Source organism: Coregonus clupeaformis, unplaced genomic scaffold, assembly GCF_020615455.1.
Source record: "Coregonus clupeaformis isolate EN_2021a unplaced genomic scaffold, ASM2061545v1 scaf1529, whole genome shotgun sequence".
NCBI classification, from domain to species: Eukaryota; Metazoa; Chordata; class Actinopteri; order Salmoniformes; family Salmonidae; genus Coregonus; species Coregonus clupeaformis.
In genome coordinates, this window is record NW_025534983.1 from 22,013 (window position 1) to 49,594 (window position 27,582).

General features: G+C 44.2%; 2 protein-coding genes across 2 annotated transcripts in view; one reads left to right on the top strand and one right to left on the bottom strand.

Moving 5' to 3' along the window:
- Positions 1-525: 525 nt before the first annotated feature.
- kiaa0930 (KIAA0930 ortholog) overlaps positions 526-27,582 on the top strand; it is a gene marked incomplete at its 5' end in the record, with an annotated part of 80,565 nt that continues 53,508 nt past the window's right edge. Inside the window, one exon of the mRNA XM_045218370.1 lies at positions 526-693. Coding sequence (XP_045074305.1) covers positions 526-693 — 168 coding nt within the window. The remainder of the gene's footprint in view (positions 694-27,582) is intronic.
- LOC121556857 (microfibril-associated glycoprotein 4-like) lies at positions 12,934-27,129 on the bottom strand. Its single transcript, XM_041870752.2, has 5 exons — positions 27,043-27,129; positions 23,333-23,524; positions 19,174-19,270; positions 13,615-13,797; positions 12,934-13,266 (listed from the first exon to the last, which is right to left on the bottom strand). The coding sequence occupies exons 1-5, from the start codon at positions 27,046-27,048 to the stop codon at positions 13,022-13,024; spliced, it is 723 nt and encodes a 240-aa protein (XP_041726686.2). The 5' UTR covers positions 27,049-27,129; the 3' UTR covers positions 12,934-13,021.

Consider the following 27,582-nt stretch of genomic DNA (forward strand, 5'->3'; position numbering starts at 1 on the left):
ATACTTGTAGACATGGAAACATTCTATACTTGTAGACATGGAAACATTCTATACTTGTAGACATGGAAACATTCTATACTTGTAGACATGGAAACATTCTATACTTGTAGACATGGAAACATTCTATACTTCTAGACATGGAAACATTCTATACTTCTAGACATGGAAACATTCTATACTTCTAGACATAAATCCATCATACATTAAAACCAGACGTCAGGACACAGATACATATTTCAACACAGAAGTTAACACATTGCCCATAGCAACACATTGCCCATAGCAACACATTGCTATTGGATAGAAAACAAAGAAAGAAAAAAAAACTATTGAACACATTGAAATTACACCTGTGTATGTACGGCCTCTGTCTCTCTCTCTCTCTCTCTGTGTCTCTCTCTCTCTCTCTGTGTCTCTCTCTCTCTCTCTCTCTCTGTGTCTCTGTGTCTCTGTGTCTCTGTGTCTCTGTGTCTCTGTCTCTGTCTCGTGTGTGTTCCAGGGTGTTTTAAGGTCTGATCTCTCTTTCTGTGTTTTCTTCCAGGGTGTTTTAAGGACGACCGCATCGTGTTCTGGACATGGATGTTCTCCACGTACTTCATGGAGAAGCTGTCGCCGCGAGAACAGGACGACATGTTGTTCTACGTCCGCAGGAAGCTGTCATACGTCAGCCCCGACCAATCAGAGGGCAAGAAGGTGAGCGAGCAAGAGTAGTGTGTGTGTGAGAGTGAGACAGTGTGAGTGAGACAGTGTGTGTGTCTGGCAGAAGTTGTTCGTCCTTCCATCTCTAGTGTGTTTGTGTGTTTATGGTCTGTTACTGTTGCTCAGTATGAGTCGTTTTTTAATTGGTTTGATTGTATTTAAAATATCTACATTGGGTCAATCCAAAATTGCTTTTTTAAAGCAGTCATGGAAATAAATGTATTTCCTGTTACCAAGTCATTTACAGTTTCTGTGCCTTTAGTTTTCCATGAGGACCAATTTCTCGGTGAGTTCTGAAAAACTATCGAAGGATTGTTCCGTAGGGTTGTGTTTCTAGGGAGTGATATTGGTTCTTGTAGAATACGTTGCATTTTCTTCCATTTTGTTATAGTGTTCTTAACTACGAAGTTGTTCATGTTCTTAGTTTTATCCTTTTGAAAATAGACACATAAAAGTATTCAGGGGATGAGTATGCACACCTTCAATATGTACCCATCGTTCCTCTTTAGTGCATTTAACTATATGTCTCTAGTAAAAGCCTTGGATGGTGAGTTGATACAATTCCAAGTCTGGAAGGTTAAAACCACCCTCGGACTCAGGAAGATGTAAAAAGGAAAGTTTTACTCTGAGTTTTATTTGCCCATATAAAGTCTGTTATGACTGAGTATACTTCTTTTAAAGAATGTCTTCGGTTGGGGTAAATGGTATTACAGAGAATAAGTATGTAAACTTTGGGAGCCATGCCATTTCTGGAGAGGTTTATTCTACCTGTTAGATTTTAAGGGAAGATCCAGAAAGTGAAGGAGGTGTTGTTGGTATAAAACCTCCCATCACCTCCTGTGTTAACAGCCTGGGGAGAGATGGTGAAGTGCTTCTTCATCCAATACTGGCTTAGAATAGAATAGATTTATAGGGCCGGGTGATATGGTCAAAATATCACATCACAATATTTTCCTCATTTTTGACGGTATTTGACAGTGTTTTTATGTTTTTGGAATAATAAAGGTTCTAAATTTGCTTCATGATTAGTGCATGACCCTGGTGGAAACGTCCATTCTAAGTGATTTCACTGGTCTTTCTCCAGTCTGTGGAATGTTCTCTATCCGTTTGGATATTCTAACACCTTTTATTTTCACATGTTGTTTATTGTCATGTGACCAATTTCCAGTAAAAATGCTTCACTTCCTTGTCTGGCCTTTTCATATTGATTATGGATATGACAACGTCAACAATAACCATATACAGGGCCTTGCTGCTGTTCTGGGATTGATTTGCACATTTCGCACCGAAGTACGTTCATCTTTAGGAGACAGAACGCATCTCCTTCCTGAGCGGTATGACGGCTGCGTGGTCCCATGGTGTTTATACTTGCGTACTATTGTTTGTACAGATGAACGTGGTACCTTCAGGCGTTTTGGAAATTGCTCCCAAAGATGAACCAGACTTGTGGAGGTCTACAGTTCTTTTTCTGAGTTCTTGGGTGATTTCTTTTGATTTTTCCCATGATGTCAAGCAAAGAGGCACTGAGTTTGAAGGTAGGCCTTGAAATACATCCACAGGTACACCTCCAATTGACTCAAATGATGTCAATTAGCCTATCAGAAGCTTCTAAAGCCATGACTTTTCCAAGCTGTTTAAAGGCACAGTCAATTTAGTGTACGTAAACTTCTGACCCACTGGAATTGTGATACAGTGAATTATAAGTGAAATAATCTGTCTGTAAACAATTGTTGGAAAAATTACTTGTGTCATGCACAAAGTAGATGTCCTAACCGACTTGCCAAAACTATAGTTTGTTAACAAGACATTTGTGGAGTGGTTGAAATACGAGTTTTAATGACTCCAGCCTAAGTGTATGTAAACTTCCGACTTCAATTGTATTTCTGTTTTTTTTATTTGTAATAAATTAGCAAAATAATCAAAAAACCTATTTTTGCTTTGTGATTATGGGGTCTTGTGTGTAGATTGATAAGGAAAAAAAGAATCAATTTTAGAATAAGGCTGTAACGTAACAAAATGTGGACAAAGTCAAGGGGTCTGAATACTTTCCGAAGGCACTGTATACTGAGATTACCAGGTTGTTTTGCCAAGTAACAGATAAGCATAGCATATATGCATAGCCATTTATGCAATTAAAGGGTAGGAAGTATTTGTAATAAGAAAAAAAATCATAAAGTTCCATGTCAATTCACAATGCAGAATAATGGTCCTATTACGTATGTATGACTGCTAGGGCTGGGAAATAAAACTACTGCAACCGTTTACAGACAGAATGCAGCTATGGTAACATGTCGATTAGCGACAATTGATCACTTTTTAAAAGTGCTGCATCAGAAGCGTCTTTTCGCCTTTTCAGACAGTAGAATTCTGCTCCGGCATATAAATGTTCAGTATTAGTTTTTTTCTGACAACAATAAAAGTTGCTGATTTTTAATCTGCTGCTGTGTTTATTTTTATGGTAGGGTAGCTAGATGTTTTATTTCTACCAAATGTCTTGTTAAGTCACTGTATTTAACAAACTTTTTAAAGTATTTTTTTTTAGGAGAGAGTGGTCTGCGCTCAGGCAGGCTTTAAGCAGCAGCTCAAGATGATTTGATTGACCGTTCTGGTGATGGATGTTAGTCCCGCTTCAGAAGCTGTGCATTCCTTTACAGACAGTAAAATACTCATTCCAATCTCAGAGAAGGTTTCATGTTGGCATTTTTAAAAAGACGTAGTGTAGCCTACCCTAACAGACATGCCGTGGCCCAGGTGCATTCCGTTATGTCTGTAAAGGGTCATCGATACATGCTCTACCGGTAACCTACCGTAATTTAATATTACGAGACAAACACCCCCACCACCCACTCGGCAACAAAGAGTACTGGCCTGAAGATACCTCTGTATCCCGGCGACATCGGTGCCGTGAATAGGCTGGGATATTCTACACGCAACAGAGCAAAGACTGAACACACTTGCATCATTAGGCGAGGAGAAAGAGCACGCAGGCCAGCGCGACGGAGAGCGAGGCGGGGCGGGCAGAACCGTGCTCATATGTCTTAAATGAGCTGGAAAATAACGGTACGTCTTTGCGACTAAAGACACACCCTTCTAGCTAGCTGACCACCGATGTTCAGTGCAATTTATGTAAGGTACGTTTTTAGATTTTTCAAAAAAATCACATATACACACACACCAGCGGCTGCTGGACGAGGCATACTTTGGCCCTTTTAAAAGCGGAGTTCTCCAAGGTGGCCGGAGACCTTAGCCATTTTGACCAATCCTACATGGTAAACAAATCAGAATTTGCCAGAGTATTCCGTTACCCGTAGCAGCGCAGCAAGGACCTGCGCTATGTGGTGGAAGGGTTTAAGAAGTGTGGCCTCTTCCCTTTTTGACCCTTCAGCCATTGAAGGGTCCCGTTTTAATGCCGTCTCGGTCCCTACCGGGTCCCAACACCGCCTCTACTGGAACCAGCAGCACTGTGCCATCCATCAGCACCTCCTCCCCAGCGACCACAGGAGGACCCTCAGCCCCATCTCCAGCCCCATCTCCAGTCCCAGCCACTCCAGTCCCCCCCATCTCCAGTCCCAGCCCCATCTCATCACCCATCTCCAGCCCAGCCCCACCCAGCCCACCCACTCACATCTCCAGTCCCAGCCCCATCTCCAGTCCCAGCCCCAATAACAACTCCAGCCAGCCCCATCTCCAGTCCCAGCCCCATGCTCCAGTCCCAGCCCCAGTCCAGCCACCCCATCCAGTCCCAGCCCCATCTCCAGTCCCACCCCACCAGCAGCCCCACCCAATAAACTCCACCACCAGCCCCATCTCCAGTCCAGCCCCATCTCCAGTCCTATCCCTAGCTCTAGAAGAGCACCCCTAATAGAGGGGGGGCTGATAGCGAAGGACCTGGGGCACATCCTTACTGTCCTGAAGTATCGGCTAGACCGATACAGAAGACTCCCTGTGGTCGCCACATGCCTCACCGGGGAGGAATACACGCGCCAGTGGCAGGAGAGGGGTGAGAAGGAGAGGGCCGAGGCAGAGGAGAAAGAGCGTCGGGAAGCCCTCAGAACACAGAGGGCACAGGAGAGGGCTGCCATGGATGAGACCATTGGCGCCATCGCCTCTGCTGGACCCCCTGCTGGAACCACTCCTGACAGCTGCATCACCACTGCCAGTGCCTCCCGGTGTGCAACACCTGTAGGAGCCGCCGGAGTCCCCAGCTGCAGAAGGCCACGTGCCTACTCTCCCGGCCACACCGTCGTCGGCCCCTCAACCCCACCATTACAAACACCGGCTCCTCCAAGCCATCGTCAGCGGTTTAGTCCACCAGGTAAACACATGTTAAATAACGAAAACATGACTTATCTGTTTAATAAAACGGCAATGTAAAAATATATATATATATCTTTACATATCTACAGTCCATAGCACCAGCGCTCAAGTCATCTCCACCTCCTCCAAAACCTCTGCAACTTCCTCCAGAGGTATTGATGTAAAAAAGTTGAAAAGGGTTTTTCATGAAACATGCTCTGTCTAACAGTACTTTTTCTCAAACTGCAGCACAGATAAGGAAGAGAAAAGCTCCACCGGTCACGTCACCCATGGCACCGCTCTCAGGTACTTCATCATCTGTTTTTCTCTCTCTCTCTCAGTTCTATCAATTACTATTGTTTTTGAAGAACTTCTACATTTTGCAAAACCATGTTAATCAATTGTATTATTATTTTATTTTTTTATATAAAAGAAGACACCACCTGCTGTGCTCGCTGCGGGGAGCGTGATCCGCCTGCGAGCTCCCCTCAGGAGTGTAGATCCGAGGTGCCATGGGTGTGCTGTGACTTCTGCCAGCACTGGTTCCACTGCAGGTGGGTGCTGTGGGATCCGGAGGTAGCGGTGGAGCTGGAATATTATTGACAATATAGGGGATGGAGGTCGAGATTTAATTGTTTGTTTTGTTTGTGTTCATATGAAATTATTTATTTGTACAGAAAAATACATGTCTAAAATGTAATATATATATTTATTCAACCCATCTTGTGTATTTCTTCCTTTTAGTTTCCAAGTGCATCTCTGCAACACAAACTCCAACAGTGTTTTCATTGTTTATGTCAATGCACATTACTGAAATTAAAGTTTAATTTGATGTAAATTATTCATACTCATTTATTTATATTTTAGTATTCAACTGTTATCTACTTTCTCAAAACATAAGATGAATCTGTCAAACAAATGATGAGACATTATTTGGTTCCAACACTGAATGTTGGTGAAGAACCATTTCTTAAGAGTCCACAGGAGGGTGCACCGGGCTACGCAATGAAAAGTTGACAGGCAAGTCATACATTACATTTACATTTTAGTCATTTAGCAGACGCTCTTATCCAGAGCGACTTACAGTTAGTGAATACATTTTTTTTTTTTTATACTTGCCCCCCGTGGGAATCAAACCCACAACCCTGGCATTGCAAACGCCATGCTCTATCAACTGAGCTACATCCCTGTCATTATATTTTTACCGGAAGGCTAGCCAACTAGTCAACTATCTAGTAAACACTTCGGGTACGTGGTTGGTGTCTCTTTATTAAACAAAATTTAAACTGATATATCTTGTAATTTAACAAAATAGTAAGGTGGCCAATAACTGGGGACCGTATGCCGATAATACGGGACGTATTCTTTTGCTAAACCGCTTATCAAAAAGCTGATAATAGTAGTATTTCCACTGAAATGTCAAACATGCTAATTTCTAACCCGTTAGCTAACATTTTTACGACACCAATAATCACAAAACATTGATGGCTTGATCACAAGATAACACTGTTGAAGGTAATATATTTCTTAAACGCTGTTGAATATGCCGATAATACGGGGTTCCACGCTAGTCGTATCAGATATTAAAACATAATACTGTATTATGGATGATTAACTTTAGGATCAGCAAGGTTATATATTCAATACTCCCTCTGTAAGATCGGTGTAACCAGTTAAAGATGCACCCTCTAACTTTTGTATAATTTCATCCAGTAGTTTTGAAAGTGGTGCTCACGAGCTAAAAGTGGTCCCTGTTTTTTGTATACTACGTCATCAAATTGTATACTACGGCATCCATTTCGCATGATATGTTACGTCATGCAAAAATAAATAAAAAATGCTATTCTTTTTGATATGTTACTAATCCAATTCGTACTATATGCTTAAAATCCTGGAGTGCGTCTTTAAGCACTCAGTCTTATCCCTTGTTTAATCATAACATTATAACGTGGCCCGTGGAACTTTTTAAAAAGACAACTGTTACAGGAACAACAACACTAGTCCCATTTAAACATAAGTGCTAGCCAGCTGCTCTGTCATTGCTATGTACCATCCAGTAGAATTGGGCCAGGCTAGGATCCAGCTGCTCTGTCATATCCAGTATTATTGGGCCAGGCTAGGATCCAGCTGCTCTGTCATATCCAGTATTATTGGGCCAGGCTAGGATCCAGCTGCTCTGTCATTGCTATGTACCATCCAGTATAATTGGGCCAGGCTAGGATCCAGCTGCTCTGTCATATCCAGTATAATTGGTCCAGGCTAGGATCCAGCTGCTCTGTCATTGCTATGTACCATCCAGTATAATTGGGCCAGGCTAGGATCCAGCTGCTCTGCCATATCCAGTATAATTGGGCCAGGCTAGGATCCAGCTGCTCTGCCATATCCAGTATAATTGGGCCAGGCTAGGATCCAGCTGCTCTGCCATATCCAGTATAATTGGTCCAGGCTAGGATCCAGCTGCTCTGTCATTGCTATGTACCATATCCAGTATAATTGGGCCAGGCTAGGATCCAGCTGCTCTGTCATATCCAGTATAATTGGTCCAGGCTAGGATCCAGCTGCTCTGTCATTGCTATGTACCATCCAGTATAATTGGGCCAGGCTAGGATCCAGCTGCTCTGTCATATCCAGTATAATTGGGCCAGGCTAGGATCCAGGCCGCTGTGGAAGATGTGTTTTGAATGAAGAGGGAAGCCCTATTGATCTCTTGTTTTTTGTACAGAGGAGAAATAGAATCTGATTTGGGGGGAATGAAATTCGATGCAGTCACCCTCTGAAAAGTTGCTTTCCCCTTGAGGGTATAGTCTTACCCTTCCATGGAAGTCAGTCGTGTGTGTGTGTGTGTGTGTGTGTGTGTGTGTGTGTGTGTGTGTTTACAGTTATGAGCGATTTTTAATTCTAGCAGTATCTCCAGCATGATGTCACGATGGCAGACACAGGACAATAAGGTCTGCATATTAGTTTACTGACAGGACAATAAGGTCTGCGTATTAGTTTACTGACAGGACAATAAGGTCTGCGTATTAGTTTACTGACAGGACAATAAGGTCTACGTATTAGTTTACTGACAGGACAATAAGGTCTACGTATTAGTTTACTGACAGGACAATAAGGTCTACGTATTAGTTTACTGACAGGACAATAAGGTCTACGTATTAGTTTACTGACAGGACAATAAGGTCTACGTATTAGTTTACTGACAGGACAATAAGGTCTACGTATTAGTTTACTGACAGGACAATAAGGTCTACGTATTAGTTTACTGACAGGACAATAAGGTCTACGTATTAGTTTACTGACAGGACAATAAGGTCTACGTATTAGTTTACTGACAGGACAATAAGGTCTACGTATTAGTTTACTGACAGGACAATAAGGTCTACGTATTAGTTTACTGACAGGACAATAAGGTCTACGTATTAGCAGTTTTCCCCTCACGCTCACTGATACTGAACAACAAGCAATGAGGAAGTGAATCGCGGCTGGGGTAAGTTTCTCAAAAATAAGCCAAATCACTAAAAAAGTGTCTGGACCCTTCTAAAACATTCTATTTATATAAAAAATAAAGATTACTTCAAAAATAGGAACATTCTTCTTTAAGCTTTGGCCACAAATAGGGCTGTGGCTGTCAATTAAATTGTCAGACAATTATTGTCATGCAAAAGACTAATAAATCATTTGAATATACGCCATCACAATAAATCCATTATTTATTTTAGGCAGGTCTAAAGAAACATTATGATATGAAGAAAATGTATTTCAGAAGAACAGAATATGGCTGTGGCTTGTTCATTCAGCAGACAGGATATGCTTAAGTCCCCTGACATTATTTTAGATTATGATGTCATAGTAAGAAGAATATACAGTGGGGGAAAAAAGTATTTAGTCAGCCACCAATTGTGCAAGTTCTCCCACTTAAAAAGATGAGAGAGGCCTGTAATTTTCATCATAGGTACACGTCAACTATGACAGACAAAATGAGATTTTTTTTCTCCAGAAAATCACATTGTAGGATTTTTAATGAATTTATTTGCAAATTATGGTGGAAAATAAGTATTTGGTCAATAACAAAAGTTTCTCAATACTTTGTTATATACCCTTTGTTGGCAATGACACAGGTCAAACGTTTTCTGTAAGTCTTCACAAGGTTTTCACACACTGTTGCTGGTATTTTGGCCCATTCCTCCATGCATATCTCCTCTAGAGCAGTGATGTTTTGGGGCTGTCGCTGGGCAACACAGACTTTCAACTCCCTCCAAAGATTTTCTATGGGGTTGAGATCTGGAGACTGGCTAGGCCACTCCAGGACCTTGAAATGCTTCTTACGAAGCCACTCCTTCGTTGCCTGGGCGGTGTGTTTGGGATCATTGTCATGCTGAAAGACCCAGCCACGTTTCATCTTCAATGCCCTTGCTGATGGAAGGAGGTTTTCACTCAAAATCTCACGATACATGGCCCCATTCATTCTTTCCTTTACACGGATCAGTCGTCCTGGTCCCTTTGCAGAAAAACAGCCCCAAAGCATGATGTTTCCACCCCCATGCTTCACAGTAGGTATGGTGTTCTTTGGATGCAACTCAGCATTCTTTGTCCTCCAAACACGACGAGTTGAGTTTTTACCAAAAAGTTATATTTTGGTTTCATCTGACCATATGACATTCTCCCAATCCTCTTCTGGATCATCCAAATGCACTCTAGCAAACTTCAGACGGGCCTGGACATGTACTGGCTTAAGCAGGGGGACACGTCTGGCACTGCAGGATTTGAGTCCCTGGCGGCGTAGTGTGTTACTGATGGTAGGCTTTGTTACTTTGGTCCCAGCTCTCTGCAGGTCATTCACTAGTTCACCCTGTGTGGTTCTGGGATTTTTGCTCACCGTTCTTGTGATCATTTTGACCCCACGGGGTGAGATCTTGCGTGGAGCCCCAGATCGAGGGAGATTATCAGTGGTCTTGTATGTCTTCCATTTCCTAATAATTGCTCCCACAGTTGATTTCTTCAAACCAAGCTGCTTACCTGTTGCAGATTCAGTCTTCCCAGCCTGGTGCAGGTCTACAATTTTGTTTCTGGTGTCCTTTGACAGCTCTTTGGTCTTGGCCATAGTGGAGTTTGGAGTGTGACTGTTTGAGGTTGTGGACAGGTGTCTTTTATACTGATAACAAGTTCAAACAGGTGCCATTAATACAGGTAACGAGTGGAGGACAGAGGAGCCTCTTAAAGAAGAAGTTACAGGTCTGTGAGAGCCAGAAATCTTGCTTGTTTGTAGGTGACCAAATACTTATTTTCCACCATAATTTGTCAATAAATTCATAAAAAATCCTACAATGTGATTTTCTGGAAAAAAATTCTCAATTTGTCTGTCATAGTTGACGTGTACCTATGATGAAAATTACAGGCCTCTCTCATCTTTTTAAGTGGGAGAACTTGCACAATTGGTGGCTGACTAAATACTTTTTTCCCCCACTGTAATTGAACTTAGCTGAATAAAATAGAAAGGATTTTTTTTTTCCCATTCCGGAGCGAGTTCGCTTAGGAAGTGACAATGTGGAGTGTAAAAGTGATCAGTTGAAACAGGTCCTATATACTAGATGATGATTATTATTATTTTATTTATTTATTTATTTATTACATTTTTAGATTTACTAGATGTAGAGTTATTTGGCAACTTTAGTTGTGAATGATGCAAACCTTAGAATGTCTTCATCTAAACATACTGAGCCTTCAGAAGGTATTCACACCCCTTGACTTTTTCCACATTTTCGTTGTGTGACAGCCTGAATTTAAAATGGATTAAATAGCGCTTATTTTTTTTGTTGTCACTGGCCTTCACACAATACCCCATAAAGTCAAAGTGGAATGATCTTTTTCCATTAAAAAAAAACCCAAAACAAATTAATACAAAATAAAAATCTGAAATGTCTTGAGTCAATAAGTATTCAACCCCTTTGTTATGGCTAGCCTAAATAAGTTCAGGAGTACAAATGTGCTTAACAAGTCACATAATAAGTTGCATGGACTCTGTGTGCAATAATAGTGTTTAACATGATTTTTGAACGACTACCTCATCTCTGTACCCCGCAGTAAATTTCTAACACAGATTCAGCCACAAAGGCAATGGAGGTTTTCCAATACCTTTTAAAGTAGGGCACATATCAGAGTTTTCACCATGAGGCCAATGGTGACTTTTTAAAAAAGTTACAGAGTTGGATGCCTGTGATAGGAGAAAACTGAGGATGGATCAACAACATTGTAGTTACTCCACAATACTAACCTAATTGACAAGAGTGAAAAGAAGGAAGCCTGTACAGAATAAAAAAATATTCTAAAACATGCATCCTGTTTGCAACAAGGGACTGAAGTAAAACTGCAAGGAAATGTCCTGAATACAAAGCGTTATGTTTGGGACAAATCCAACACAACACATCACTGAGTATCACGGCCCCGTGTAGCTCAGTTGGTAGAGCATGGCGCTTGCAACGGCAGGGTTGTGGGTTCGTTTCCCACGGGGGGCCAGTATGAAAAAAATGTATGCACTCACTAACTGTAAGTCGCTCTGGATAAGAGCGTCTGCTAAATGACTAAACTGTAAAAAAATGTATCACTCTTCATATTTTCAAGCATGGTGGTGGCTGTATCATGTTATGGGTATGCTTGTCATCGGCAAGGACCGGGGAGTTTTTTAGGATAAAAAGAAATGAAATAGAGCTAAGCACAAGCAATCCTAGAGGAAAACCTGGTCTGCTGTCCACTGGGAGACAAATTCACTTTTCAGCAGGACAATAACCTATAACACAAGGCCAAATCTACACTGGAGTTGCTTACCAAGAAGACATTGAATGTTCCCGAGTGGCCGAGTTACAGTTTTGACTTAAATCTGCTTGAAAATCAATGGCAAGATCTGAAAATGGCTGTCTAGCAATGATCAACAACCAACTTGACAGAGCTTAAAAAAAGAATAATGGGCAAATATTGTACAATCCAGGTGTGGAAAGCTCTTCGAGACCCCAAAAGACTCAAGGCTGTAATCGCTGCCAAAGGTGATTCTAACATGTATTGACTCAGGGATGTTAATACTTATGTATACTGAACAAAAATATAAATGCAACATGCCACAACTTCAAAGATTTGACTGAGTTACAGTTAATTTAAGGAAAATGTGTCAATTGAAATAAATAAATTAGGCCCTAATCTATGGATTTCAGGATCTCGCCACGGTATCTTTTGTGTATTCAAATTGCCATCGATAAAATGCAATTGTGTTCGTTGTTCGTAGCTTATGCCTGCCCGTACCATAACCCCACCACCACCATGAGGCAGTCTGTTCACAACTTTGACATCAGCCGACCGCTAGCCCACTCAACACCATACACGTGGTCTGTGGTTGTGAGGCCGGTTGGACGTACTGCCAAATTCTCTAAAATGACTTTGGAGGTGGCTTATGGTAGAGAAATTAACATTCAATTCTCTGGCAACAGCTCTGATGGACATTCCTGCAGTCAGCATGCCAATTGCGCGCTCCCTCAAAACTTGAGACATCTGTGGCATTGTGTTGTGTGACAAAACTGCACATTTTAGAGTGACCTTTTTATTGTCCCCAGCACAAGGTGCACCTGTGTAATGATCATGCTGTTTAATCAGCTTCTTGATATGCCACACCTGTCAGGTGGATGGATTATCTTGGCAAAGGAGAAATGCTCACTAACAGGGATGTAAAGAAATTTGTGCACAACATTTGAGAAGCTTTTTGTGCGTATGGAAAATTTCTGGGATCTTTCATTTCAGCTCATGAAACATGGGACCAACACTTTACATGTTGCGTTTGTATATTTTTGTTCAGTTTTAAATCAGATATTTCTGTATTTCATTTTCAATACATTTGCTAACATTTCTAAAAACATGTTTTCACTTTGTCATTATGGGGTATTGTGTGTAGATGGGTGAGGGGAAAAATAAATCTTTAATCCATTTCGAATTCGGGCTGCAGATCAAACAACCATGTTTAACCAAAGGACTCTGTGAAGGCCCTTCACAGGTTCACAGGCCTGATCTTCATGGATATGGCTTTCACAGAGTAGAAGGTCTTCCATGCCCTCCAGTTGACTCCCATCTGTGAGTTGAATCCCCATGTATAAAGACCGTTGGGGTTTGAGTAGTAACACTCGTTGAACCAATACCCTCCTACTGCGGCAACTGCGCAGTTGGTTTCAGTAGTGTCCTGGTCTCGGTCGAAGGTGGAGAACTTCATACCACTGTGATAGGTGAGAGAATCCCCTGGGTTCGAGCAGGAAACACAGGTCAGATGTTAAGTAACCTATTCACCATAAAGGCTACTGCCCAGAGCCCCTGGTCAAACGTTCTGTACTATATAGGGAATAGGGTGTGTGCCATTCTCAATGTGATCTAGGACCAGGTCCCCCCCCCCGTCCTTTCCATGTAATACTATTCATCATGATCTAAAATAAACTGGTCCTAGATCAGCTCTAAGACTATTTATGAGTACGGGCCCAGGGGTGTATTCACTAGGAACCAAACAGAACCGAATGAAGGGACCCAGCTGAACTCTCGACTAATGACCACACCCCCAGATGTTGCTCTCTAATGAAGTTGAACTGCTCTCACCTGCACCTCCGTCTTTAAAGCCAGTAACGTGGAGCTTGTAGCCGTCCAGTTCAGGGTCGGTGACTTCGGGAGAGATGGCGAAGGAGGAGTAGAAAGCGAAGGCTTTCTGTTGTCCGAAGTCCTCCATGTCCACCCTCAACTCATACGCCTTCTTCAGGGTCAGGAGGTAGATGGTGTCCAGACCTGCATCCAACAGACCAGGTGAACCTCTAGAACAGAGGTATTCAACTCTTACCCTACCAGGTCCAGAGCCTGCTGGTTACTATACCAGGGGTATTCAACTCTTACCCTACCAGGTCCAGAGGCTGCTGGTTACTATACCAGGGGTATTCAACTCTTACCCTACCAGGTCCAGAGCCTGCTGGTTACTATACCAGGGGTATTCAACTCAAACCCTACCAGGTCCAGAGCCTGCTGGTTACTATACCAGGGGTATTCAACTGTTACCCTACCAGGTCCAGAGCCTGCTGGTTACTATACCAGGGGTATTCAACTGTTACCCTACCAGGTCCAGAGCCTGCTGGTTACTATACCAGGGGTATTCAACTCTTACCCTACCAGGTCCAGAGCCTGCTGGTTACTATACCAGGGGTATTCAACTGTTACCCTACCAGGTCCAGAGCCTGCTGGTTACTATACCAGGGGTATTCAACTCTTACCCTACCAGGTCCAGAGCCTGCTGGTCACTATACCAGGGGTATTCAACTGTTACCCTACCAGGTCCAGAGCCTGCTGGTTACTATACCAGGGGTATTCAACTCTTACCCTACTACTAATAATAATAAATAATAATATGCCATTTAGCAGACGCTTTTATCCAAAGCGCTTTACAGTCATGCGTACATACATTTTTGTGTATGGGTGGTCCCGGGGATCGAACCCACTACCCTGGCGTTACAAGCGCCATGCTCTACCAGCTGAGCTACAGAGGACCACCAGAGGTATTCAACTCTTACCCTACCAGGTCCGGAGCCTGCTGGTTTTCTCTTCTACCTGGTCATTAATTGCACCCACCTGGTGTCCCAGGTCTAAATCAGTCCCTGGTTAAAGGGAATCACCCACCTGGTGTCCCAGGTCTAAATCAGTCCCTGGTTAAAGGGGGAATCACCCACCTGGTGTCCCAGGTCTAAATCAGTCCCTGGTTAAAGGGGGAATCACCCACCTGGTGTCCCAGGTCTAAATCAGTCCCTGGTTAAAGGGGGAATCACCCACCTGGTGTCCCAGGTCTAAATCAGTCCCTGGTTAAAGGGGAATCACCCACCTGGTGTCCCAGGTCTAAATCAGTCCCTGGTTAAAGGGGGAATCACCCACCTGGTGTCCCAGGTCTAAATCAGTCCCTGGTTAAAGGGGAATCACCCACCTGGTGTCCCAGCGCCGGAAGAAGATGGCTGCCGTTTACAGCCCTCTAACCAATTGTACTATTATGTGTGTTTTTCCGCGTTATTTGTAATTTATTTTGTACATAATGTTTCTGCCATCGTCTCTTATAACCAAAGAGAGCTTCTGGATATCAGGACAGCGATTACTCACCTCGCGTTGGACGAACACTTTTTTCTTCAACGAGGCGTTCGCGAAGGATATTCTACAGACTCCCGACAAGGCCCAGATCCCCGTCATTCGCGTGAGGAAGAGACGGAGATATCGTGGGCGCAGATCCGGGTGCCTTGTAAGGATACGACGGCGAACGAGTAAACTGCCTCTCCCATCAATCCTATTAGCCAACGTTCAAGCTTTGGAGAATAAAATGGACGATTTAAGATTACGGTTATCCTACCAACGGGACATTAAAAACTGTAATATCTTATGTTTCACGGAGTCGTGGCTGAACGAGCGACAATGATAACATTCAGCTAGCAGGCTATACGCTACATCGGCAGGACAGAACGGCAGACTCGGGTAAGACGAGGGGTGGCGGTCTCTGTATATTTGTAAACAACAGCTGGTGCACAAAATCAAATACTAAGGAAGTCTCAAGGTTTTGCTCGCCTGAGGTAGAGTATCTTATGATAAGCTGTAGACCACACTATTTACCAAGAGAGTTTTCATCTATATTTTTCATAGCTGTCTATTTACCACCACAAACCAATGCTGGCATTAAGATTGCACTGAATGAGTTGTACAAGGCCATTAATCAACAGGAAAACGCTCATCCAGATGCAGCGCTCCTAGTAGCAGGGGACTTTAATGCAGGGAAACTTAAATCCGTTCTACCTAATTTCTACCAGCATGTTAAATGTGCAACCAGAGGGGAAAAAACTCTAGACCACCTTTACTCCACACACAGAGACGCATACAAAGCTCTCCCTCGCCCTCTATTTGGCAAATCTGACCATAACTCTATCCTCCTGATTCCTGCTTATAAGCAAAAACTGAAGCAGGAAGCACCAGTGATTCGGCTAATAAAAAAGTGGTCAGATGACGCAGATGCTAAGCTACAGGACTGTTTTGCTAGCACAGACTGGAACATGTTCGGGATTCTTCAGACAGCATTGAGGAGTACACCACATCAGTCACTGGCTTCATCAATAAGTGCATCGATGATGTCGTCCCCACAGTGACCGTATCGTACATACCCCAACCAGAAGCCATGGATTACAGGAAACATCCGCACTGAGCTAAAGGGTAGAGCTGCCGCTTTCAAGGAACGGGACTCTAACCCGGACGCTTATAAGAAATCCCGCTATGACCTCCGACGAACCATCAAACAGGCAAAGAGTCAATACAGGTCTAAGATTGAATCATACTACACTGGCTCTGACGCTCGTCGGATGTGGCAGGGCTTGAAAACTATTACAGACTACAAAGGGAAGCACAGCCGCGAGCTGCCCAGTGACACAAGCCTACCAGACGAGCTAAACCACTTCTATGCTCGCTCGAGGCAAGCAACACTGAAGCAGGCATGAGAGCACCAGCTGTTCCGGACGACTATGTGATCACGCTCTCCGTAGCCGATGTGAGTAAGACTTTTAAGCAGGTCAACATTCACAAGGCCGCAGGGCCAGACGGATTACCAGGACGTGTACTCCGAGCATGTGCTGACCAACTGGCAAGTGTCTTCACTGACATTTTCAACATGTCCCTGACTGAGTCTGTAATACCAACATGTTTCAAGCAGACCACCATAGTCCCCGTGCCCAAGAACTCTAAGATAACCTGCCTAAATGACTACCGACCCGTAGCACTGACGTCTGTAGCCATGAAGTGCTTTGAAAGACTGGTCATGGCTCACATCAACAGCATAATCCCAGAAACCCTAGACCCACTCCAATTTGCATACCGCCCCAACAGATCCACAGATGATGCAATCTCTATCGCACTCCACACTGCCCTTTCCCACCTGGACAAGAGGAACACCTACGTGAGAATGCTATTCGTTGACTACAGCTCAGCATTCAACACCATAGTGCCCTCAAAGCTCATCACTAAGCTAAGGATCCTGGGACTAAACACCTCCCTCTGCAACTGGATCCTGGACTTCCTGACGGGCCGCCCCCAGGTGGTAAGGGTAGGTAACAACACATCTGCCACACTGATCCTCAACACGGGGGCCCCTCAGGGGTGCGTGCTCAGTCCCCTCCTGTACTCTCTGTTCACCCATGACTGCATGGCCAGGCACGACTCCAACACCATCATTAAGTTTGCCGACGACACAACAGTGGTAGGCCTGATCACCGACAACGATGAGACAGCCTATAGGGAGGAGGTCAGAGATCTGGCCGTGTGGTGCCAGGACAACAACCTCTCCCTCAACGTGACCAAGACAAAGGAGATGATTGTGGACTACAGGAAAAAAAGAGGACTGAGCACGCCCCCATTCTCATCGACGGGGCTGTAGTGGAACAGGTTGAGAGCTTCAAGTTCCTTGGTGTCCACATCACCAACGAACTATCATGGTCCAAACACACCAAGACAGTCGTGAAGAGGGCACGACAAAGCCTATTCCCCCTCAGGAGACTAAAAAGATTTGGCATGGGTCCTCAGATCCTCAAAAAATTCTACAGCTGCACCATCGAGAGCATCCTGACTGGTTGCATCACCGCCTGGTATGGCAACTGCTTGGCCTCTGACCGCAAGGCACTACAGAGGGTAGTGCGTACGGCCCAGTACATCACAGGGGCAAAGCTCCCTGCCATCCAGGACCTCTATACCAGGCGGTGTCAGAGGAAGGCCCTCAAAATTGTCAAAGACTCCAGTCACCCTAGTCATAGACTGTTCTCTCTGCTACCGCACGGCAAGCGGTACCGGAGTGCCAAGTCTAGGTCCAAAAGACTTCTCAACAGCTTCTACCCCCAAGCCATAAGACTCCTGAACAGCTAATCATGGCTACCCGGACTATTTGCACTGCCCCCCACCCCATACTTTTTTACGCTGCTGCTACTCTGTTAAGTATTTATGCATAGTCACTTTAACTCTACCCACATGTACATATTACCTCAACTACCTCAACTAGCCGGTGCCCCCCGCACATTGACTATGCAACGGTACCCCCTGTATATATAGCCTCCCTACTGTCACTTTATTCTATTGTATATATAGCCTCCCTACTGTCACTTTATTTTTACTTCTGCTCTTTTTTTCTCAACACTTTTTTTGTTGTTTTATTCTTACTTTTTTGTTTAAAATAAATGCACTGTTGGTTAAGGGCTGTAAGTAAGCATTTCACTGTAATGTCTGCACCTGTTGTATTCGGCGCATGTGACCAATAAAATTTGATTTGATTTGATTTGATGTCTAAATCAGTCCCTGGTTAAAGGGGAATCACCCACCTGGTGTCCCAGGTCTAAATCAGTCCCTGGTTAAAGGGGAATCACCCACCTGGTGTCCCAGGTCTAAATCAGTCCCTGGTTAAAGGGGAATCACCCACCTGGTGTCCCAGGTCTAAATCAGTCCCTGGTTAAAGGGGAATCACCCACCTGGTGTCCCAGGTCTAAATCAGTCCCTGGTTAAAGGGGAATCACCCACCTGGTGTCCCAGGTCTAAATCAGTCCCTGGTTAAAGGGGAATCACCCACCTGGTGTCCCAGGTCTAAATCAGTCCCTGGTTAAAGGGGAATCACCCACCTGGTGTCCCAGGTCTAAATCAGTCCCTGGTTAAAGGGGAATCACCCACCTGGTGTCCCAGGTCTAAATCAGTCCCTGGTTAAAGGGGAATCACCCACCTGGTGTCCCAGGTCTAAATCAGTCCCTGGTTAAAGGGGAATCATGGAAAAAATGCAGTGGCGCTGGCATCGCTCAAGAGTTGAGTTTGAGGGCTCTCTGTTTTTATCATGCAAAAAGTCATGAATTCTGTCAGCACAGAAAGAGATGTCAAAAAGCTATTTATTGTTTTACTGCTTTGGGGTAGTGTGGGAGGTTGCATTTCTAGACTCACTGGTTTTACACACCAACTAAATGTTTTTGGTAGACCACAATGGTCTTGTTGTGATCGACTTGCCTATCTACTGACTGTCACAACAACCTCACTATAGAGAATTCAGTTAATTACCAATTATTCATTATATTATCCAGGTTTTTTCATTGGTGATCTGTCCTTGAAAAGGCTTTTTAAATAAGTCCTTACCCAGCCAGTACTCTCCCGCTGCATGTCCAAAGCCGTTCTTGTACTGGTCCCATCCTCTGTAGAAGTTCACTGTTCCATCCATCCTCCTCTGGAACACCTAGAAGGAGAGGGAGGGAGAGAAGGAGGAGGGGGTGAAGGAGAGGAGAAGATGAAGGAGAGGGAGGGAGAGAAGGAGAGAGGGAGAGAAGGAGAGGGAGGGAGAGAAGGAGAGGGAGGGAGAGAAGGAGAGGGAGGCGGGTGAAAGAGGGAGGGAGAGAAGGAAAGAGAGGGAAGAGGGGGAGGCGGGTGAAGGAGAGGAAACATTGTAAGCAACTAGGCCATGTCGTCAAGTACTGACTCAGGAGAATTCAGTAGCAACGATTGATCAGACCTATTATCTGGCAGAATACTGTTGTATTAAAATACGGTTGATCAGACGAGTATGGGAAGGTGTTGAGGCGGTAGTATGGTGTTGAGGCTGACGAGTAGTGAGGCGGAGGTGTTGAGGCTGAGTAGATGGGTTGGGATAGATGGTGTTGATCGGGGAGGCTGACTAGTATGGTGGAGGTGTTGAGGCTGACAGGAGAGGAGGTGAGAGAAGGTGGTCTGAGTAGGTGACTTAGTATGGTGTGATGGTGTTGAGGTTGACTAGTATGGTGTTGAGGTTGACTAGTATGGTGTGATGGTGTTGAGGCTGACTAGTATGGTGTGATGGTGTTGAGGCTGACTAGTATGGTGTTGAGGTTGACTAGTATGGTGTTGAGGCTGACTAGTATGGTGTTGAGGTTGACTAGTATGGTGTTGAGGCTGACTAGTATGGTGTTGAGGCTGACTAGTATGGTGTGAAGGGTTTGAGGCTGACTAGTATGGTCTGAAGGTGTTGAGGCTGACTAGTATGGTGTGAAGGTGTTGAGGCTGACTAGTATGGTCTGATGGTGTTGAGGTTGACTAGTATGGTCTGAAGGTGTTGAGGCTGACTAGTATGGTGTTGAGGCTGACTAGTATGGTGTTGAGGCTGACTAGTATGGTGTTGAGGCTGACTAGTATGGTCTGAAGGTGTTGAGGCTGACTAGTATGGTCTGAAGGTGTTGAGGCTGACTAGTATGGTCTGAAGGTGTTGAGGCTGACTAGTATGGTGTTGAGGCTGACTAGTATGGTGTGAAGGTGTTGAGGCTGACTAGTATGGTCTGAAGGTGTTGAGGCTGACTAGTATGGTCTGAAGGTGTTGAGGCTGACTAGTATGGTGTGAAGGTGTTGAGGCTGACTAGTATGGTCTGAAGGTGTTGAGGCTGACTAGTATGGTCTGAAGGTGTTGAGGCTGACTAGTATGGTGTTGAGGCTGACTAGGATGGTCTGAAGGTGTTGAGGCTGACTAGTATGGTGTTGAGGCTGACTAGGATGGTCTGAAGGTGTTGAGGCTGACTAGTATGGTGTGATGGTGTTGAGGCTGACTAGTATGGTCTAAAGGTGTTGAGGCTGACGAGTATGGTGTTGAGGTGTTGAGGCTGACTAGGATGGTCTGAAGGTGTTGAGGCTGACTAGTATGGTCTGAAGGTGTTGAGGCTGACTAGTATGGTCTGAAGGTGTTGAGGCTGACTAGTATGGTCTGAAGGTGTTGAGGCTGACTAGTATGGTCTGAAGGTGTTGAGGCTGACTAGGATGGTGTGATGGTGTTGAGGCTGACTAGTATGGTCTGAAGGTGTTGAGGCTGACTAGTATGGTGTTGAGGCTGACTAGTATGGTGTGAAGGTGTTGAGGCTGACTAGTATGGTCTGAAGGTGTTGAGGCTGACTAGTATGGTCTGAAGGTGTTGAGGCTGACTAGTATGGTCTGAAGGTGTTGAGGCTGACTAGTATGGTGTTGAGGCTGACTAGTATGGTCTGAAGGTGTAGAGGCTGACTAGTATGGTCTGAAGGTGTTGAGGCTGACTAGTATGGTCTGAAGGTGTTGAGGCTGACTAGTATGGTGTGAAGGTGTTGAGGCTGACTAGGATGGTCTAAAGGTGTTGAGGCTGACTAGTATGGTGTGAAGGTGTTGAGGCTGACTAGTATGGTGTTGAGGCTGACTAGTATGGTCTGAAGGTGTTGAGGCTGACTAGTATGTTCTGAAGGTGTTGAGGCTGACTAGTATGGTGTTGAGGCTGACTAGTATGGTCTGAAGGTGTTGAGGCTGACTAGTATGGTGTGAAGGTGTTGAGGCTGACTAGGATGGTCTAAAGGTGTTGAGGCTGACTAGTATGGTCTGAAGGTGTTGAGGCTGACTAGTATGGTCTGAAGGTGTTGAGGCTGACTAGGATGGTCTGAAGGTGTTGAGGCTGACTAGGATGGTCTGAAGGTGTTGAGGCTGACTAGGATGGTCTGAAGGTGTTGAGGCTGACCAGGATGGTCTGAAGGTGTTGAGGCTGACTAGATGGTGTTGAGGCTGACTAGGATGGTCTGAAGGTGTTGAGGCTGACTAGGATGGTCTGAAGGTGTTGAGGCTGACTAGGGTGTTGAGGCTGACTAGGATGGCACCATATGTCTTTCAACTATGCTGTGATGTTTAACATACAATTTCAATATATCTAATCGAATAGAATCCACAGATTGTGAGTTGAAGATAAATACTTTTTACTAAGAGTGTTAGTATATTAGTAGTTGATTGACCCGGTCTCTCCAGATCTCCCAACAGTCCTATTTCTAGGGTCAATTTTAGATGAATGTTATGCATTTTCAGCCATTCCTGAACCTGAGACCAGAACCAGGCTAACTGAGGGCAATACCTAAATAAATGGTCAATTGATTCTGTATCCTCACAACACAATCTGCAGAGCTGCGATGATTGTATTCCCCAAATATTCAACATTTTGTTGGTGGCAAGAATTCTATATACCATGGAATTGGTATATCAAAAATCTCTTCCCAACTATTTTGCAATCTGCATGGCACACAGCTGTCAACATCCTGGTCCTCAAATGAAACTGCTATACTTTCCTATTCATGCTATGTTTATTCCTCTGCCAGTTTGATCCTTTATATTGGGCAGACAGACCAGTTCCCTACCTCCTCCCTTGATCCTTTATATTGGGCAGACAGACCAGTTTTTATATTGGGCAGACAGACCAGTTCCCTACCTCCTCCCTTGATCCTTTATATTGGGCAGACAGACCAGTTCCCTACCTCCTCCCTTGATCCTTTATACTGGGCAGACAGACCAGTTCCCTACCTCCTCCCTTGATCCTTTATATTGGGCAGACAGACCAGTTCCCTACCTCCTCCCTTGATCCTTTATATTGGGCAGACAGACCAGTTCCCTACCTCCTCCCTTGATCCTTTATATTGGGCAGACAGACCAGTTCCCTACCTCCTCCCTTGATCCTTTATACTGGGCAGACAGACCAGTTCCCTACCTCCTCCCTTTATCCTTTATATTGGGCAGACAGACCAGTTCCCTACCTCCTCCCTTGATCCTTTATATTGGGCAGACAGACCAGTTCCCTACCTCCTCCCTTGATCCTTTATATTGGGCAGACAGACCAGTTCCCTACCTCCTCCCTTGATCCTTTATATTGGGCAGACAGACCAGTTCCCTACCTCCTCCCTTGATCCTTTATATTGGGCAGACAGACCAGTTCCCTACCTCCTCCCTTGATCCTTTATATTGGGCAGACAGACCAGTTCCCTACCTCCTCCCTTGATCCTTTATATTGGGCAGACAGACCAGTTCCCTACCTCCTCCCTTGATCCTTTATACTGGGCAGACAGACCAGTTCCCTGCCTCCTCCCTTGATCCTTTATACTGGGCAGACAGACCAGTTCCCTACCTCCTCCCCTTGATCCTTTATATTGGGCAGACAGACCAGTTCCCTGCCTCCTCCCGCTGCCACCAGCCTCCTCCATGTTTGGGGTAATGCTGTAATCAATTGGTTGTTATCTTGGATTGAGCAGACCTTCCCATGCGATTCTGATAACTCCATGAAAGGCACAACTCTACCATTCAAATTTACAATATCATTTAAAAACAAAAATACCCTTTTCAAACATCTTTCCCATAAATACAGTTATTTTATCAACCAGCACATTCGAGTTCAGCCATAATATTAGTTGTAATATTTGTTATTCTGAAGGTGTTGCCCAAACCCTCTATCTGAACGCTGTTATGTACTCTGTTAAAACCGTTTCCTACTAGGTAGCCTACTCACAGTCCATTTCCCTCCGTCAGTGTCCATATCACAGTAGACGTATCGAGGAGAGTTGGGTCCAGCAGGGTAGATCCTGTAGACACCACTGGTCTTAGAACCGTTGTTGTAGACGTCAGCGCAGTCCAGAGGCTGGAACATCAGTACCTTAGAGTGAACTGCTACTGACAGCAGCACGTGGAGGAACTTCAGGGCCTGAAACATGGGAAACCACAGAGCGCCTGTTCAATTAACATTCTGCTTGTCATTCTATGTGTGAAACTTACAATTACTGCTCAAAATATGGAAATAGATCTGGTTACATATACAGTGGGGGAAAAAAGTATTTAGTCAGCCACCAATTGTGCAAGTTCTCCCACTTAAAAAAGATGAGAGAGGCCTGTAATTTTCATCATAGGTACATCGTCAACTATGACAGACAAAATTAGAAAATAAAATCCAGAAAATCACATTGTAGGATTTTTTTATGAATTTATTTGCAAATTATGGTGGAAAATAAGTATTTGGTCAATAACAAAAGTTTCTCAATACTTTGTTATATACCCTTTGTTGGCAATGACACAGGTCAAACGTTTTCTTTAAGTCTTCACAAGGTTTTCACACACTGTTGCTGGTATTTGCTGTTGCTGTTGCGCCCATTCCTCCATGCAGATCTCCTGTAGAGCAGTGATGTTTTGGGGCTGTCGCTGGGCAACACAGACTTTCAACTCCCTCCAAAGATTTTCTATGGGGTTGAGATCTGGAGACTGGCTAGGCCACTCCAGGACCTTGAAATGCTTCTTACGAAGCCACTCCTTCGTTGCCCGGGCGGTGTGTTTGGGATCATTGTCATGCTGAAAGACCCAGCCACGTTTCATCTTCAATGCCCTTGCTGATGGAAGGAGATTTTCACTCAAAATCTCACGATACATGGCCCCATTCATTCTTTCCTTTACACGGATCAGTCGTCCTGGTCCCTTTGCAGAAAAACAGCCCCAAAGCATGATGTTTCCACCCCCATGCTTCACAGTATGTATGGTGTTCTTTGGATGCAACTCAGCATTCTTTGTCCTCCAAACACGACGAGTTGAGTTTTTACCAAAAAGTTATATTTTGGTTTCATCTGACCATCTGACATTCTCCCAATCCTCTTCTGGATCATCCAAATGCACTCTAGCAAACTTCAGACGGGCCTGGACATGTACTGGCTTAAGCAGGGGGACACGTCTGGCACTGCAGGATTTGAGTCCCTGGCGGTGTCGTGTGTTACTGATGGTAGGCTTTGTTACTTTGGTCCCAGCTCTCTGCAGGTCATTCACTAGGTCCCCCCGTGTGGTTCTGGGATTTTTGCTCACCGTTCTTGTGAACATTTTGACCCCACGGGGTGAGATCTTGCGTGGAGCCCCAGATCGAGGGAGATTATCAGTGGTCTTGTATGTCTTCCATTTCCTAATTTTTTAAAAAAAAATTATTTCACCTTTATTTAACCAGATAAGCCAGTTGAGAACAGGTTCTCATTTACAACTGCGACCTGGCCAAGATAAAGCAAAGTAGTGCAATAAAAACAACACAGAGTTACATATGGGGTAAAAAAAAACATAAAGTCAGAAATACAACAGAAAATATATATACAGTGTGTGCAAATGTAGCAAGTTATGGAGGTAAGGCAATAAATAGGCTATAGTGCAGAATAATTACAATAGTATTAACACTGGAATGCTAGATGTGCAAGAGATTATGTGCAAATAGAGATACTGGGGTGCAAAAGAGCAAAATAAATAACAATATAGGGATGAGGTAGTTGGGTGGGCTAATTTCAGATGGGCTGTGTACAGGTGCAGTGATCGGTAAGGTGCTCTGACAACTGATGCTTAAAGTTATTGAGGGAGATAAGAGTCTCCAGCTTCAGAGATTTTTGCAATTCGTTCCAGTCATTGGCAACAGAGAACTGGAAGGAATGGCGGCCAAAGGAGGTGTTGGCTTTGGGAATGACCAGTGAGATATACCTGCTGGAGCGCAGACTACGGGTGGGTGCTGCTATGGTGACCAATGAGCTAAGATAAGGCGGGGATTTGCCTAGCAGTGATTTATAGATGGCCTGGAGCCAGTGGGTTTGACGACGGACATGTAGTGAGGACCAGCCAACAAGAGCGTACAGGTCACAGTGGTGGGTAGTGTATGGGGCTTTGGAGACAAAACGGATGGCACTGTGATAGACTACATCCAATTTGCTGAGTAGAGTGTTGGAGGCTATTTTGTAAATGACATCGCCGAAGTCAAGGATCGGTAGGATAGTCAGTTTTACGAGGCATGTTTGGCAGCATGAGTGAAGGAGGCTTTGTTGCGAAATAGGAAGCCGATTCTAGATTTAACTTTGGATTGGAGATTCTTTATGTGAGTCTGGAAGTTGAGTTTACAGTCTAACCAGACACCTAGATATTTGTAGTTGTCCACATACTCTAGGTCAGACCCGTCGAGAGTGGTGATTCTAGTCGGGTGGGCGGGTGCTAGCAGCGTTCGATTGAAAAGCATGCATTTAGTTTTACTAGTGTTTAAGAGCAGTTGAAGGCTACTGAAGGATTGTTGTATGGCATTGAAGCTCGTTTGGAGGTTTGTTAACACAGTGTCCAATGAAGGGCCAGATGTATACAAAATGGTGTCGTCTGCGTAGAGGTGGATCTGAGAGTCACCAGCAGCAAGAGCGACATCATTGATATACACGGAGAAAAGTGTCGGCCCAAGAATTGAACCCTGTGGCACCCCCATAGAGACTGCCATAGGTCCAGACAACAGGCCCTCCGATTTGACACACTGAACTCTATCTGAGAAGTAGTTGGTGAACCAGGCGAGGCAGTCATTTGAGAAACCAAGGCTATTTAGTCTGCCAATAAGAATGCGGTGGTTGACAGAGTCGAAAGCCTTGGCCAGGTCGATGAAGACGGCTGCACAGTACTGTCTATTATCAATCGCGGTTATAATATCGTTTAGGACCTTGAGCGTGGCTGAAGTGCACCCGTGACCAGCTCGGAAACCGGATTGCATAGCGGAGAAGGTACGGTGGTATTCGAAATGGTCGATGATCTGTTTTTTAACTTGGCTTTCGAATACTTTCGAAAGGCAGGGCAGGATGGATATAGGTCTGTAGCAGTTTGGATCTAGAGTGTCACCCCCTTTGAAGAGGGGGATGACTGCTCCCACAGTTGATTTCTTCAAACCAAGCTGCTTACCTATTGCAGATTCAGTCTTCCCAGCCTGGTGCAGGTCTACAATTTTGTTTCTGGTGTCCTTTGACAGCTCTTTGGTCTTGGCCATAGTGGAGTTTGGAGTGTGACTGTTTGAGGTTGTGGACAGGTGTCTTTTGTACTGATAACAAGTTCAAACAGGTGCCATTAATACAGGTAACGAGTGGAGGACAGAGGAGCCTTTTAAAGAAGAAGTTACAGGTCTGTGAGAGCCAGAAATCTTGCTTGTTTGTAGGTGACCAAATACTTATTTTCCACCATAATTTGCAAATAAATTCATAACAAATCCTACAATGTGATTTTCTGGAAAAAAAATGCTTAATTTGTCTGTCATAGTTGACGTGTACCTATGATGAAAATTACAGGCCTCTCTCATCTTTTTAAGTGGGAGAACTTGCACAATTGGTGGCTGACTAAATACTTTTTTTCCCCCACTGTAACAGTCTGTAAGTGGTAAAATGATGCAGATGTAAAATGATGCCTACAACTTACCTGCATTGTTGGAATGGTAAAAAGTATTTTTCCAGTTGGTTTTCAGCCGGACAAGCAAATAATGTGATTGTGACTCATCCATCCTTTGTGTACTTTTTTAGAAGGGGTGGGTGGATCATGATTGGCTAATATTTATCAGGGGAGCAAACACGATTTCACAATACGGGCAGTTCCACTTTTTGTAATTCCCTGGACTTTCTGTCTTTTTAAACAGTGTTTTTATTTTATCCATATAGCCTTAGTTGTCTCGACGTTACATGTACTCTACCTTTCTGTTCATATTTTGTTAGTAAATTGTCACATGTTGTTTTACTTTAAACCACTTAATCGAATAATGCATAGAAATACCAGATCTGTGATCCGTAGCGCCTCATCTTGGAAACCCGGAACCAAAACCCTGCGTCACCTCCCATGTGGGACAGACGTTTCTAAAATGCAGCTAGAAACTGTATTCTTTTATTGAAGAAAAATGGCGATATGCTTCAGCTGTCCAGAAGGATTGTTATGTTAGTGGAAGAAGTTTAGAGGTTTAAATTTGTT